The 15,623-nt window shown below is 37.9% G+C and overlaps 1 protein-coding gene across 7 annotated transcripts in view; it reads right to left on the bottom strand.

The window, feature by feature from the left end:
- Positions 1-15,623, bottom strand: part of LOC135207905 (transcription factor AP-2-epsilon-like) — a 234,481-nt gene that overhangs the window by 164,437 nt on the left and 54,421 nt on the right. For 3 of the 7 annotated variants that reach the window (XM_064239835.1, XM_064239834.1, XM_064239837.1), the window contains exon 1: positions 864-1,592. The exons of 1 other annotated variant lie outside the window; for it this stretch is intronic. In XM_064239835.1, coding sequence (XP_064095905.1) covers positions 864-1,109 — 246 coding nt within the window. In that variant the 5' untranslated portion in view covers positions 1,110-1,592. Of the gene's footprint in view, positions 1-863; positions 1,593-15,623 lie in introns of those variants that run through there. 3 more of the 7 variants (XM_064239838.1, XM_064239836.1, XM_064239839.1) reach the window with 3 other exon arrangements.

Below are 15,623 nucleotides of genomic sequence, written 5' to 3'. Positions count from 1 at the left end.
CACAGATAAGCGTTCTCTCTCTCTCCATACATATATCTATATATTTAAATCACAAAAAAAGATAAAAACGCGACGATTATGCGAACAGAGTTACAGTCCCGAAGGAAGGAGTGAAACAGGATACTATGGACTTTGGCCTTAATACCAAGACATGGTCACAGCATCTCCTAGTTTCACTCCTTCCTGCGTGGCTGCAACTTTGTCCTTATATATATATATATATATAGATATATATATATATATATATATATATATATCTATATATATACACACACATATATATATATATATATATCTATCTATATATATATATATATATATATATATATATATATATATATATATATATATATGAATACTTGATCACGAAGTATATAGTACACTTACCAATCAAAATGGGGGCACACTATCTACACATCTGATTGATATTAGGCATATATGACTGCAAAAATCAAAGTGAAATGAACAAACCATGCATCTACTTTTTCAGAACTATATACCCGAAATAACCTAATCAAACAGTTCAGAGAATTTCATTCGATAGCCCATACATATGTATGTATGCCAACAAAACACACATGTATGGTGTATACATATATATACTATAATATATATATATATATATATATATATATATATATATATTCTTATTTTAAAACTAATTCTCTACGTGAAGACCATAACAAAAGAACACATTGTCAAAATCAATATATAATATATAGGACAATCTAACCTTTGAATCTTGATTTGAGGATTCGTGAAACCGGTCTAAAAGCCCATTTACCAAAGTCCACGACCAACAAATATTCTCTGGATTAGGAAAGGAACAAAAGGGGATGATTCTCTTATCATCATCGGCTTACCTCGTCATCAACGTCGTCGACTACGTCATCCACGACGTCCTCTACGACATCGTCGCAAACGTCTTCCACATTGTGCATGATCTCTCCGTCAATGACAGAAAACACCTGAGTGGTGTTGGTTGTCGTTGGCGAGAGAGATGCTGTCACGTGTTTTCGAAGAGCTAAAACGACACCGTCGGTATCTACAGGAGACTTGCGCTTCAGAGCCTCCGAGGGGCTGCCCACGTTGAGTGGTGACATGGCCATTGTGTCCTCCAAATTAATACGACGCGGGAATTATGCTTCGATTTCGATCGGAGCAAACTCGAAACAGTGGTTCCTTGGCGACTTATTGCCTCATTCACAAAGGCTCTGATCACTGCTTACGAAAGCCCGAAAAGTTTTCATTGATCCCCACAGCGCGGTTCCGAAGAAGCAAAGATACAAACAAAGGCTGAGGCTAAATTACTGTTCGATATATTCACTTCTCCTTAACCTTGAGGAGAGACTCCACTTGTCCTGCTGTTGTTTGCATGTGCGGCGAGATGACTTGGGTTGGAGGTCTACGCATTGATTATGCTAAATGTCACAACTTCCCACGAACACACTTGGATCTCTCGGGTACACAGAGTCAGGTCAACACTTCCCTCGTAGGTCACAACAAGTTTCTAAATCGGAGTTGGGAAGGAGCTAGGACAGAGGGTGGCGTCTACTTAGCCTGAGGGAATGCGACTGCCAGACCTAGGAGTCTTATGCTTGAGTGACGCCAAGAGAGAAGGAGGTGGAAGGTGGGGGAGGAGTAGGAGGAGGAGGGGGAGGACGATGGAGGACGGGGGAACAGGTATACCATGGCGGGATAGAAGGGGGGAACAACTCACCTGCCATTATCTACCTAAGGGACGAGATGCCCACATGCCCACCACATCCATATTATTAAACCGATGCACCTGGCCAGCCGCCACGGTGTTTTGGCCCTTAGGCGTTCCGTGCGTAAGGCGCAAGACGAGAATGAAAGTGGGCGAAGTATTGTCGGAATAAAACGAAGCGAGTGGACAACGTTCAGGATCCCCCCGGCCCACCTGTAGCCAGAGATTGGAATTGCCACGCCTCGCAAGATGCTCGTTTTCCATCATTATGTTGCGTTTTCCCCTGATTATCCGCCGCTGCTTCGGAGCACCGACGATAGGGAAGGGCCCAATATAATTTCCTGGAGGTTCCTCTTCATAGGGAACGATCAATTCCTTTCTCCTGCTCGTAAATACCTGCGAGTGGCCTCTCTGGGCCGATTAAATGAATAACAGCCTTTCACGCAGTTATCTCTTCCCCTACGTTGCGAGTTAGCAAATTGAAGTTAGGTCTTTGAAGACCTATATAATGAGCCAAAAAGGAATGTAAGCCAGGGAGAAGACCATTAAAGACAGGGCATGTGGGTATTCCTTGCGAGACCTGGCAACCTGTTTCTTCGTACCCCCATCTGGCTGTGCAGAGAGCTCCGCCCGCCGAGTTTCTTCTATCTCATTGTAATTCTGACCAACGTCTAGACTGACCTGGGCGGTAAGCTTTTTAGTCCGCTCTTTTTGCTTCTCCTTCTCTCTCTCTCTCTCTCTCTTCCTCTTCCAAGCGTAGTCAAATCCTATACGAGAGACGAGAAAGAAAGTTGAAGAGAACAGAAGGAAAGGGCTAAGAAGCAGGAGCCCACGACGACAATCAATGACTATCCTCTGCTTCGGTAGGTGCTCAACGTGTAACTGCTGTAGGGCATGTGTAGTAAACAACCGTTGTTACTATTATCCGTTCACCTGCCGCTTTCTGAGAGCATCACGGCAGTATTTTTAGGAATACTTGTCCGTGAGCTGCATACCATAACATGCATGGCGTACTCGCGTTATATTAGCATTCGATTTTAGATCAGATGTCCCGAGGCGGAGGCAGGGCTGGAATAGACGTGGCAATGTGCATCAATGCCTCAGGCCAGACGTGGCAACAGTGGCGCGCGGTTTGCCCGATGGCGGGTTTTACCTTGAAGCTGTACTGGACGATTCAAAGTCATTCGTCCGGTTTCTTTTGTATTCGTCACTCGAGGATGTACTTTTAGATATATTTGTGATCGAATAAAAACAATAGGACAAAATCGAACACACGGAGGTTGCCACAATCAGCATTGGGGAAGATACGTTCTTACTGATGCGTTGAAATTACCGAGTTTGAGTCTCTCGGAGAACGGAATGGGAGTTATCTAATGGCTTACAATTCGAATCGTAGTGGAAATCATGCCCGTGGTCGTAAACTCGGCTGGAAGATATCACTGGGCTTTTGTGGTGGGGCCTTGGTGGAAAATAGATGGCAGGTAACGAAGGACGAAGAAAAGATGAGAGAGATAACGAGAAATAATTAGCAAAAATGGAAACTCATTAAAACACCTATCTGACGAAATGAAAGATGAACCCGAAAAATCGTGTTTAATTTTAAATACTTAAAGTAACAACACATGAAAATTCGTTTAATATTGGTCAAGTACATCGGCAGGTTCGCAAATGACGAATACACACGCGCAAGCGCCCTGACTCGGATGCAAGTACACGCATAAAACTGTACCGGTTTTGCAGTTTATATACATATATATATATATATATATATATATATATTATATATATATATATATATATATATCACTGAAGTAGGACAATCATTAAGTAAATTAAAGAGATAAATACATACGAAGAAAGATACCTTGTAGATACGACGAATTTGAAAGGCTCGAATGACCATGTGGGCGTACTGGGGAGGACAGATGGGGGTACTTCAGAGGGCTTGAGCAGGTGGAAGAGAGAGAGAGAGAGAGAGAGAGAGAGAGAGAGAGAGAGTAGCTGTACAGCGAACGCTTGCCGTTTTTCCTCCTTGTACCGCAAAAGAGAAACGATCGAAAACCACATTTATGAGACTTGTGTGTCAGAATTCAAGAGGATAAATTACACGAATTGCTACATGCTAGTGTGGAAAAATGATCAGTAAATCCACCTTGCCCTTGAGATTCATTTCTTCCTCTCTCTCTCTCTCTCTCTCTCTCTCTCTCTCTCTCTCTCTCTCTCCTTGCATATAATATTCTAATTCGTATTTTACAAATGTTTGCGTATACCTGTGCAATACAGTTTTCTTCTCATACGCATGCGCAATGGATTTTCCCTCACAAAACGAGTTCCTATAATTAGAGATAAAAATGAGCCGACTTGATTTTCCTACTTCTCTGTCGAAAATCTTCACGAAATGATTATTAAGTAGCTGCTACTAAGACAAACACACACACACAATATATATATATATATATATATATATATATATATATATATATATATATAATAAAAGGATTCATTTACCTGGAGAGAGAGAGAGAGAGAGAGCAGTCTCTGAAATATAGTATTTTCTCTCTATATTTTGGCGTTTTTTATGGGCTCCTTTTATTAGATGGAATTCTGTTGTAACAGAACATTTTTACCTGTCATATATATATATTATATATATATATATATATATATATATATATATATATAATTAAAAACTGCTAGTAACTCGATAAAACCAAAATTAAGTAACACTGGATCTGGCTAGTATTTTCATTGATGAATACCAAGAACAGCTCAGCTGCTATTAACACAAACCCCTCGATTGATTGATTGATATGGACATTTGGTATACATGGTAAGCACTGGGGCAACTAAGGACACTCAGCGTTTGAAATGAAAACCTCGTAGCTGTACTATGAATCAATTGTTAGGAGAGGGTGGACAGTAAAATGGAAGAGAATGTGAACGGAGGTACAGCAAAAGGAATGAAAGTAGTTGCAGCTATGGGTCGAGGAAATGTTTGAAATATATTTATCACAATTTACCAGATAGATAAGTAATTTCAATACACACACACATCACATACATTATTTTTAATACACCACACACACTAATATAGATATTATGTATATATATTTTGTATATATATATGTATACATTATATTTTAATACACAAACACACAACAATATATATATATATATATATATATATATATATATATATATATATATACATAAAACCTCTTTTCCCCCGAAGAGGTTTCTACGAAAAATAGAGTAGAGCACTACATTTTCTTAGCATACATTTAATGATGAGGTTGCTACCCTTATGACCTTTTTGCCGATTCCATTAAATATCAATGAGGATTATTCTTTTCCAAAGAGAGATAGACCATCTCATTTCTAGTAAATTATATGAGGGAAAATTGGCCATCAAAAAAGAAAGCAAATTAACACGAACATAATGAGTATTTTCACTCGATTACAGGACTTCTCGTGGAACAGAGGAACCTTATGGAAAGCAAAACCACAGCTGTCTTGAGCTTTAGCGTTGTAGTTCAGTATGAATTAAAATGCCACAATAGAAGTCGGGGACTCCGGAACGTACCAATAGACGAGTAGTGGGAGGTAAACGTTCCATAACTGAAGAAGTGGAGGTCTGGAAAGAAAATTGTCTGGAGTAGTACATAGATTATTCACGGCGACGAACGACTTCAAGTGAAGACAAAAGTCCTTCAAGGCCGCTAAAGACCAAGAACCTGTGCTGATACAAGACCGGTTTTATCTACCAAAATCTCATTAGCCAGAGAATTCGTTTTATTATTGGATATAAAAGATTTTTTTTTTTTTTACTTATTTAGGTAGTTAGTCAGTTAGTTGTATTCAACTGCATGTAAGAAAATAACAGAAGAAGTCAACTCAGATTTGACAACATTAGTGTTAGGTTGGAGGGCTCTTGCTCTCACTGAGGATGCTCCAGACAAGGCATAAATAACAGGCAATATCATCTAGAGTCGGCAAAATATTTTTTAGCACTTCAGCCGTGAAATGAAAAGTTAATTTTTATTTCTCTGTGCAGAATTCTATCCCACGTAAGCAGTTGGGAAATGATTTTTTTTTATATTTTGCAATTCAGATCTTCTTCAAGGGTTACTGTAAGGTTGGTGTTTCACTCAACAGGGAAAATGTTTGTTTAATCAAATAAATGATTTAAAGCAGCCTTTTACGTCCGTACAAATAATTAAATATGCAACTCTGCTTTTTGTAACATAATAGTTAAATGTTTTTCCTTAAAACGACCTACATAAGATGTGTAGCACTGGTGGAAATATAGTGACTTATTAAAATTTCTTAGTTTATTTCATGGGCCTTTTACGAAACAACTGCATATAAATATCTAATGAGCCTCTGTGTTACAAGCAAACTTGGAGGCCAGTTGACATAATCAAATCAATAAAGTTATTGGGGACTTGTTTCAACAATTATATCATTACTTTCACACGTACGCAGAGCAACCAAAGACGCGCACCCCATATTACGTCTAGGAAAACAAATTTTCATATTGTTTACAAATTTGCACACCACACTAAAACCACAGCCCATCATACATCAACAGATGACTTTGAGAGAGTTGTTTAATACAGATGACAACTCTTTCATTCCTCAACAAAGCGAAGATGACATAAAAAGGCTGAGGCGGGATGTTCCAGCGGGGCTAGAAAGAATGGAAAAAAAGAAAAAGCGAGCGGGAAGTAAGAAGGAGAAAAAGACGCGGGAAAAGACAGAAGAAAAAGTGCGGGAAACTCGGCAGCACCTGTTGTTGCTTCTCCAGTCTCGTTGGAAATACTACAGGAGAGTGACTTTTGATTCAAGATATTTATTTATACGAATGAGGTCAATTTTCCCAAGATCCCGAAAACTTTCCCACCGAGTAGCCCCGGACGAATACAAAAACGCTTTGTACACAATCGTGATCGTAGGAGAATAAAAACTTGAACGTTATGATCATCTTGATAAAAACTGTTATATTTGACAATACGAGCCCCAGCGAATTTCCTCCTTAAGAACACATGACGCATCATTTTCCTCAGGAGCCTTTCTATGCACACACGGGGATTACTTTTCAACAATATACCTGAACACCTCTAAAGAAAATGTGGATTCAAGACCCGACTCACAATTCGGCAAAAGTGGATTGACATTCGCTAGTCATCGCATCTCTGCAAAACATATCAGTCCATGACAAACGAATATGCAATCATTATGTCCGAAATGACTGTTTATACCACACATTTGCGTCTATAATACGGGCGTATGACCGTATTCATATATTAGCCACCTGCGTTTGTGGCTGCCGGTTTCTTGCAATGATAATAATGCGAAACAATTGCACATTCGCGACGAAGTAATCGCCAGTGAGTTGCCGATTATGAAAGGCTTAGCAGCCACGACGGCAGGAAACGGTTGCTGGTTAGCGTTTCAATACAACATATCCTTAACATTTAGGAAGAAAAATGACGGCGATAGAGGAAGAAGGGGAAGATAAAACGCAACATAAGGCGCACCTTCGACGGCTTCTCTTCACAGTACATGAATCTTAAGAGTATCGGCGCTACCCGGCATCTCAATAGAAATTCCTGACCTTTAACAATCAGCCGATACATCTCTTGTCTTCCCAATGACGGGGAATCTTTCACATTTAGTTTACTTTTTTTAGTACGTCATGCGCCAGTCATATCACTCATGTCATCGTTTTTTTCTTCTCGCAGGGTATGGACCAATCTACGACGGTGATACGTGCTGCTCTTGTGAACCACAAGGTGATGAAGCACTTTTTTATGGTTCATGATAACATGGATGGAGTTCACATATGCCTCCACATGAACTACTAATATTCCACCTTGTATTCGGCCAATCATATCATTTAAAAAATAATGTTTAACCATACATCTATTTCCCCCATGTGTAACAACAAGTGTTTACAGGGCAAAGAACTCAACGTTTAAATAAACTACAGGTACCTCCTCCTCGCCTCAGTCAAAGGTCCGGACGGTACATAACGTCCTAAAGGTCAATACTTGCCGTTTCGACCATCTTTCACTATACTACGTGGGCTCATCGTAGCATTAGAAATTGTAAGCAGTAGACAAAAGTAATGTATTTGAACGGTGATGAAATTTCCGACGAAATCTGCAACAATGAAGTGTCTACGCTGGCGTCGACGACCTTTGTTTTGGTGATATCATTCCGCTATAATCCAGTCAAGTGACCAAGCCGATCACTGGCGGTTGAAGGACTGGAAATGTCTTCCATGTAGACGAATATGCTCCAGTGACCTCTCGGTGCTGAGGTGAAAGGACCTTGGGAAAAGGTGGAAACGCGGAAATCTGCTGTCAAAAATCCACACTCTCTGAAGCCACTGTAGCGATCTATGATAACAAGTCTTTAGAGACTATGGGAGCTGGTTCATATTACCAACTCAATTCTCTTCAAGTGTCTCTCCAGTCGACACTCATTCCACCGTACTTGATCAAGAAGACCGTTATAATTCTACGCTGTACATCATATAAAATGAACGAACAAAAAATGAGTGATTTCATTGTTTTTTTTCCGATCATCACTGCAGCCGTAAAGCCACAATTTTCTTGAGAGAGAGAAAAAAGTTTGAAATACCCAGGAGCGTCTGTCTACTCCAAAAAGAAAGTTATTGGGTGACACAGACGTTCTTCACACCTTTACCTCACTTCTGTTGTTATCTTCAAAAGACTTACGGAAAAAGAGTCTCCTTAAAATTAACATAAATGTCTAAATTTTCTAAATATAAACAAATAAAATGTGAATGTGACTCGCCACCAAAAGACGTCACATATGAATTGTTGGTGCTCGAATAAAGTACAGACTACAGATCCAGTAATATAAAGTCACCTATCATAAAAACGCAGAGCAAAGCATCAGAGTTTCAAGTTATAAACGTCTCTTACAATTAAGCTGAGGTAAAAAAGAAAAGAATTAATGTATTATTTGGTCAACCTTTTGGGTGATATATATTTATCTATCTATCTATCTGTATATATATATATATATATATATATATATATATATATATATATATATATATATATATATATATATATTGCCCCTGACACTTTCTTCCCAACTATTTATTTTATATCTTTGTATATCACACTTCATAAACTCGCAAAACAGGTCTTATACTTTCCTATTTTTTCTCTCTAAGTTTCTGTACACTTAACGCTTGTATGCGACTGTCATCTATTATATATATATTATAATATATAGGAGGAGTAACAAGGAAAGTTGAAAATGAAATGACAGAGTGCCAAGTATTCCTTGTATTTAACACATCATCGGGGCACCGAAGTTGTGCTAAATACACGAAAGTACTTGGCACTCTGTCATTTCATTTTTAACTTTCCTTGTTACTCCTCCTAATATATATATATATATATATATATATATATATATATATATATATATATATATATATATATATATATATATATATATATATAAGATGACAGTCGAACACAAGCGTCAAGTGTACATATACATACAGAGACAAAATAGGAAAGTTTAAGACCTGTTTTGCGAGTTTATGAAGTGTGATAAATAATGATGTAAAATAAATGGTTGGAAGAAAGTGTCAGGGGCAAATTTTCCACGGACAGAAGGTGAGAGAAGGCTCTGGTGCTGGTGAGTATTGATTGACAGAAGTATATTATATATATATATATATATATATATATATATATATATATATATATATATATATATATGTTATATATACACATACGTATATCTACATACATACACACGCACACATATTCGATTCAAAAGAACACAATACGCTATAGAAAACGGAAGAATCGAGCAGTAAATAAAGCAATTCAAAGACTGCTGATTTCTACAGAGCGAATAGAAGAAAAGGTGGCTGAAATACTACGTATAGAAACAGACAGCGAGGATGCCATTTGGAGAAGAAAATGTGAAGAAAGGAAAGAAAGGAAAAAGGAGATACTTACATGAGATTGCATGAGAGAGATAAAAAAGTCTACATATAATTTTACTTTGATGAAGGGAAGTCTTAGAATATGGCAACAAACGCCTAATTTTTTCAAAGCTAATTAAGCATTCTGAACTATGTAACTCTTCATGGCTAGTTTAGTGTAACCATAAAAGGGAAATCTTTACGAGATGAGAATAATACAAATGGACAGGAGAGCATACAGAAATATGTTAAAACTGTCTTAGTAATACTTGACAAAGATACGAGATTCATCTTCCAACATCCTCTCAGGATCACAACCGAACAATTCGAGGATTGATATTATTATTATTATTATTATTATTATTATTATTATTATTATTATTATTATTATATTATTATTATTATTATTACAAGCCAAGTTGCAACAGTAGTTGACGATACAGAAACCTGCAACCACAGGGACCTCGATATGGAAAGCAGCCCTGTACAGAATAGGTAACTGTGAGGTAAAAATAAACTATGAAGAGAAATAACAAAGAACAGATAAAATGAATAACGGAATAAAAAAAAATAAGACGGATAACAATTAACTATGATGTAAGGGTCATGCCAGACTGCTTAGCAAAATATAATTGGCATCTAGTTTGAACTTCGAAGTTCCTTCCAACCATTCAACTAAAGGATTACTAGGACCATTCCACAATTTGGTTACACCTGGAATAACAATTCTATGAAAAGTATTGGTGTTCAACCTCACAGAAGAAAAGGCAAGACTATAAGAATTAACTGTATATCTAGTAGTAAGTGGTGGATGGTATAGTCGTGGAAGACTTGAATGCAAAGTATGAGCAGAATTGGGAATTATCTTTTTTACAGCATACACAATGCGCTAACTGAACGACGGCGGCAGAGAGTAACATCAAGATCAGATAAGAAATTTAATATAAATTTATTGTATTTCAAGTTTTTACCCAACAATTTAAGATGCGAGTCATCTGCTCAAGACCAAAAGGGGAACAATATTCAATACATAGAAGATTAGATGAATGGAAATATTTTTTAAAGACAGACAGGTCTCTTAGATGTTTTGAAAGACTCACTGTTGGATTTTTGTGCAACTGAAGGGGAGAGAGGCCGGAGAGTTTTTCAGAAGTGAAGTGAGTTTGTAATTATGTACGACCCCTGAAAATTTTATACGAGTTATGGGTAGCCCAAGAAACACTATCATTAAAAAACATCTTGGTGTGTGGGGGGGGGGGGGGGGGGGGGGGGGGGCGGTTTTCAATGTCATAGACCTGCTAGCAATCATACTGCACTCAGAGTTGTGTTACGGTTTAGCTTCATCCTATATAATTTGCTCTATTCGCTCATTGCAACTAAATTACATATCTGTTTAGAGATTCGGCAACCAGAGGTCTGCTCAGATTGAATCAGCGCAGAGTAGCATTACCTGCATAGCAATAGGAGTGCTTTCAATGCCAAACTACATCTCGTAATTATATAATAACTAATGGCCCAAGAACATTACCCTAGATATTACATTCCTGCAGTCACTATGAGTGCCCAACAGTAACTATTCTTTACAGTTTATTAGTTAAATATTCAATCATAATACCAAGAAATGGTCCACTCAAAACCAACAAGTATAAATGTGAAAACAAGGTCCTTATGAGTAACAGGGTAAAAAAAAAGCAATAAAGTCAAGATCAATCATAAACTTCATAACCAAAATCTATGGACTTCGGTAAAACACTGGAAATTGAGAGACGCACATCAAAGGCACCCAGGCCCCTGCAAAGGCCAAACTGCAAACTATAGAACACTATGGATTACTTTCAACATAGTCATTTAGACGTTTGGACAACAAAAACTTAGTTACAACACTTAAGTGGTAAGCAGCAAGGCTAAAGTTACCCAAACCATATATATCTAATGAAGCATTTTACCAATTTTCCAACAAGTGCAAAAACGAACCCCATCTAGCAATTTGTCGACAGATTTATACATTTTTGTATCTATCTAATCAGAGGTTATCTCAAAAACATGGGAAATATCATTTGGGCTAACATTTCGAAAACTTCTGAACCATTTGGGTTTGCAACTCCACAAGTAGTATCAAGGTTGAGTGAACATTCATAATTTTGTGGTACTGTAAAGCTAAACTAGTCAGTTTAGCTTTGGAGAAAAAAATGAATGAGAAATCCACATTGCTCTGCTTGCTGTCGAGCACATCATCCAAAAGTGGTGCCTTTCCCTTTGGACACTGAGAGTCAGAGCTATTTGGTTCAAACAAAGTCGGAACTGCTAATGAAGACCAGATTTAAGAATAGCCTATTATCTATGTTCCCACGTATGTACCAGAAAGGTTTTTTTTCGTAGTTTAAATTGCAATCATTTTCAGCTTAAGCATAAAGTATGTAGGCCACTTCCCTCAGCAGGTCAGTTCTGTTCTATTCCTTTACCAAAGATTTTATTCCTCTTGTTTCTGCATTTAAGCCCGTCTATAATCGACACTGGATCAGGCTTTTTCTTGAACTGGAATGAATGTGCAGGTAAGAGAACGAAACCCTGAGAAACACCACTAAAAGTGTAAACAGGAAAAGAAGTCAACAACAGTCCGAGGACAATTAAATACAGCCGGAACTTTGGTTTCTGACAGTGAAGTCATTTACAGTTAGTCTGTCTGTCAAAGACTCATTCAGTTGATACTACTCTTTGCCGGATAATTTTGGGATGAACAAGAGTGACAACTACTGAAGATTCTCTGTAATCCTTCAGAGATGACTGATACGCAGACATGTTTAAAATATGACAGAAGCGCTTCAAGAGCATTCGTTTTGCATGCAAAAATTTAGGGTATCCAAAAAAGAAAGATTTCAAAGTGTTTTTGTGAGAGCTAAATACTTTATCTAACGCATTAGGGAGCCAACCTTCACCTGCGATGAACGAAACCATTGCAGTTTTCTGAGAGGAATGGCCACAGTAGGACTCAGAAATTAAGAGTAAGAACACACCAGCCAGCTCATCAGTGAACTATATAAGGAAAGGAGGTGGAATATGATCTGATGTAGATTCCTCGTCAATAAGTACGAACCCCCGGACCTTATAGGCGGAGAATTATAAGGAAAGGTCTGCGTGCAAAAAGATATAGTAGGTTAAGAAGAATAGTTGAAATCGCCGATTAATTAGTAAAAAAAAAAAAAGTAAGCTGGAAAAAGTGGTCTTTTGATCAAGAGACGAATGCTGCGAGTCACTTTTTCTTTCGCCGATCGTGTTTTGTTTGGCCTTGGTTATGATACGTTTACTGGTGTTCCAGCCCATTGACAGTACAGTCTAGAATACTTACAAACCCACTGTAATTGGAACAGACTTCCTCAGACTTAGTATCTACGTATCACATGATGAAGCATTTCATGTCTTCACCTTAACTTTGAAATTAATTATTCTTTATTGTTTAAATGTGGTAGAATTACCATAAATGATTCGAAAAATACTTCCGTATACAATGAAAATCAACTCATAGTGAAAGGTAAAAGAGCACCGACGTATGGCGATGCTCTGAATGAGCAACATTTGTACTGACGTCATCCCGGAATAAATTACTGACATCCAAGGCTATCATATCCTACATAAATGCTCCGTCCAACTCGACCTGAATATGCGGAGGTCGAGGTTACAGGGTTAACATATACTTGAAAGAGAGATAGATTTTTGTCATGGGTATTATTTCATATATCGAAGTGTGTCTTTACGTTGCATGGAACCAGTGGTTATTCAGCAACGGGACCAACGGCTTTACGTGACTTCCGAACCACGTCGAGAGTGAACTTCTATCACCAAGAAATACACGTCTCTAACCCCTCAGTGGAATGCCCGAGAATCGAACTCGCGGCCACCGAGGTGGCAGGCCAAGACCATACCGCTCATGAGCCCCACTGAGGCACTTATTTCATATATCGATGAGGGCATCATTATGCATATTTCCTGAAAGCGATTAACACTATCGAACGATTTTTTTTTCCCTGGGTAGAGATCGTTAACTCAGCTGACTTCTAATAAATTCTTATCATCTTCAAAAAATCACCAAACAAATATAACTGATGAGTTCCATTAAATTCTGTAAAACGCACACCCCCAGATCTACTAAAACATTAATTACTCTTGAAACTTGAAAACCTCATAAAATTATTAACGTAAATTCAATTTAGAAAATTACCCTTACAGATTATCATGCATTGCTTGCTTACAACAGCACAGACTTTCCAGCCATTTACAGGAAAAAGTAAAAAATGCAATGGATTAATGCGACATCCAATGAATAAAAAAACCAAGCAAGAAAAAATATATCATATATATTTCTATATACCGTTTTTTATGAAAATAATTCTCTCTATGCAGATGCTATTGCGTCTGTAAATATATAAGTATGCTGTGCGTGTGAATCTCTCTCTCTCTCTCTCTCTCTCTCTCTCTCTCTCTCTCTGTCTCACTCTCTCTCTCATCTCTCTCTCCTCGCTCCTCTCTTTCTCTCTCTCCTCTCTCTCTCTATATATATATATATATATATATATATATATATATATATATATATATATATCTCATTTGTACCTCGATGATGTCTTATTAAATGACGAAAGCGATCAGCTACGAATTTTTGCTTATTATTTTTCCTGTGGTATTCGCTTTCATCATGAAGTCACGTGCATCTATTGTGATTTTCTTAAGCATATATAATTACGTGTTTGTGTACGTATCATTACACCACTCCAATGAATAAGAATAAGTCCCCACCTTAGGCTAAAGACTAATGAATCGACATACGCGTAAAGGCCCCCATACACTGAACGATTATCTGAACGACTGTCTGAACGGTTGTCGTTATCGACCCACACACATACACTATTCATACAGTATGAACGATCTCCGCACCGATTTCAGTCAGAACAAAGATTTTGTCTCGAGAAGACATGGCATCATCTCTAGAAGAGACGCGCGCGATAGCGTTATATCGGCAGACAAACTATACATTGAACGATCTGCGTATGACAGATTTAAGTCGCAAGCCAGTCACTTGGTCGTGACAGATTCCCACTGAGACCGTTCAGACACGAAGCTCCGCCCATTTTTGCATTCAAGGAAGCCCATACACAGTGTTTTTGCGTGCAGACTCAGTGTGTAGCAAAACCAGAGCGCAACTGTGTCGCATGGGGCTGCCACTTTTTCTTACGCCTTTGGTGAGCAGAGACGGCAGCCAGACTGAGCTTGGGTCACCTTACATTCCAAAACGGTACGCACGGAAATGTAAGAGAAAAACTGGGGGAAAAAGAAAGGACAAAGACTGAGATACTATTACGGTACTTGGAAATAAATTGGAATGCGTACATATCTATCTATCTATATATATATATATATATATATATATATATATATATATATATATATTATATCCTGTATGTAGAATCTACTGGTCATTGTGGCAATTACAATTATATACTGTACATATATACTACATGTAGATATATATACATATACATATGCATGACATACAATACTACATGTAATATATCATAATATAAGTTATAATAATATTCTATATTATAATATAATATATAATATATCAAAAAACACTAAAGTATAAACAAACATCAGGTGGGGGAGTGTCTTTACTATTCACACGTGCAAGGTATTTATTACCATTGTCATTTCTATACGTCCTCTCGTCTCTCCTTTCCTTCTTTCTACTGATCTCCTTCTATCAAGTCATCTTCCAGCTTTCCACTTTCCATTTGGCATAAGCCCCCAAACAATGACGGTTTGTGTTGGCCACCGTCAAAACACGTCAAAATGCAAGGCATAACATAGGTGTCTCCTCCCTGTCTACCGTCGTCTCTTGTGCGTCTGCTGGACGCTCCGGTAATTGAATTCGTGTCA

Source organism: Macrobrachium nipponense, chromosome 34, assembly GCF_015104395.2.
Source record: "Macrobrachium nipponense isolate FS-2020 chromosome 34, ASM1510439v2, whole genome shotgun sequence".
In the NCBI taxonomy this organism is placed as follows: Eukaryota; Metazoa; Arthropoda; class Malacostraca; order Decapoda; family Palaemonidae; genus Macrobrachium; species Macrobrachium nipponense.
Note: the sequence above shows the minus strand (reverse complement) of the source record. Positions and strands in the feature narration are given on the sequence as shown.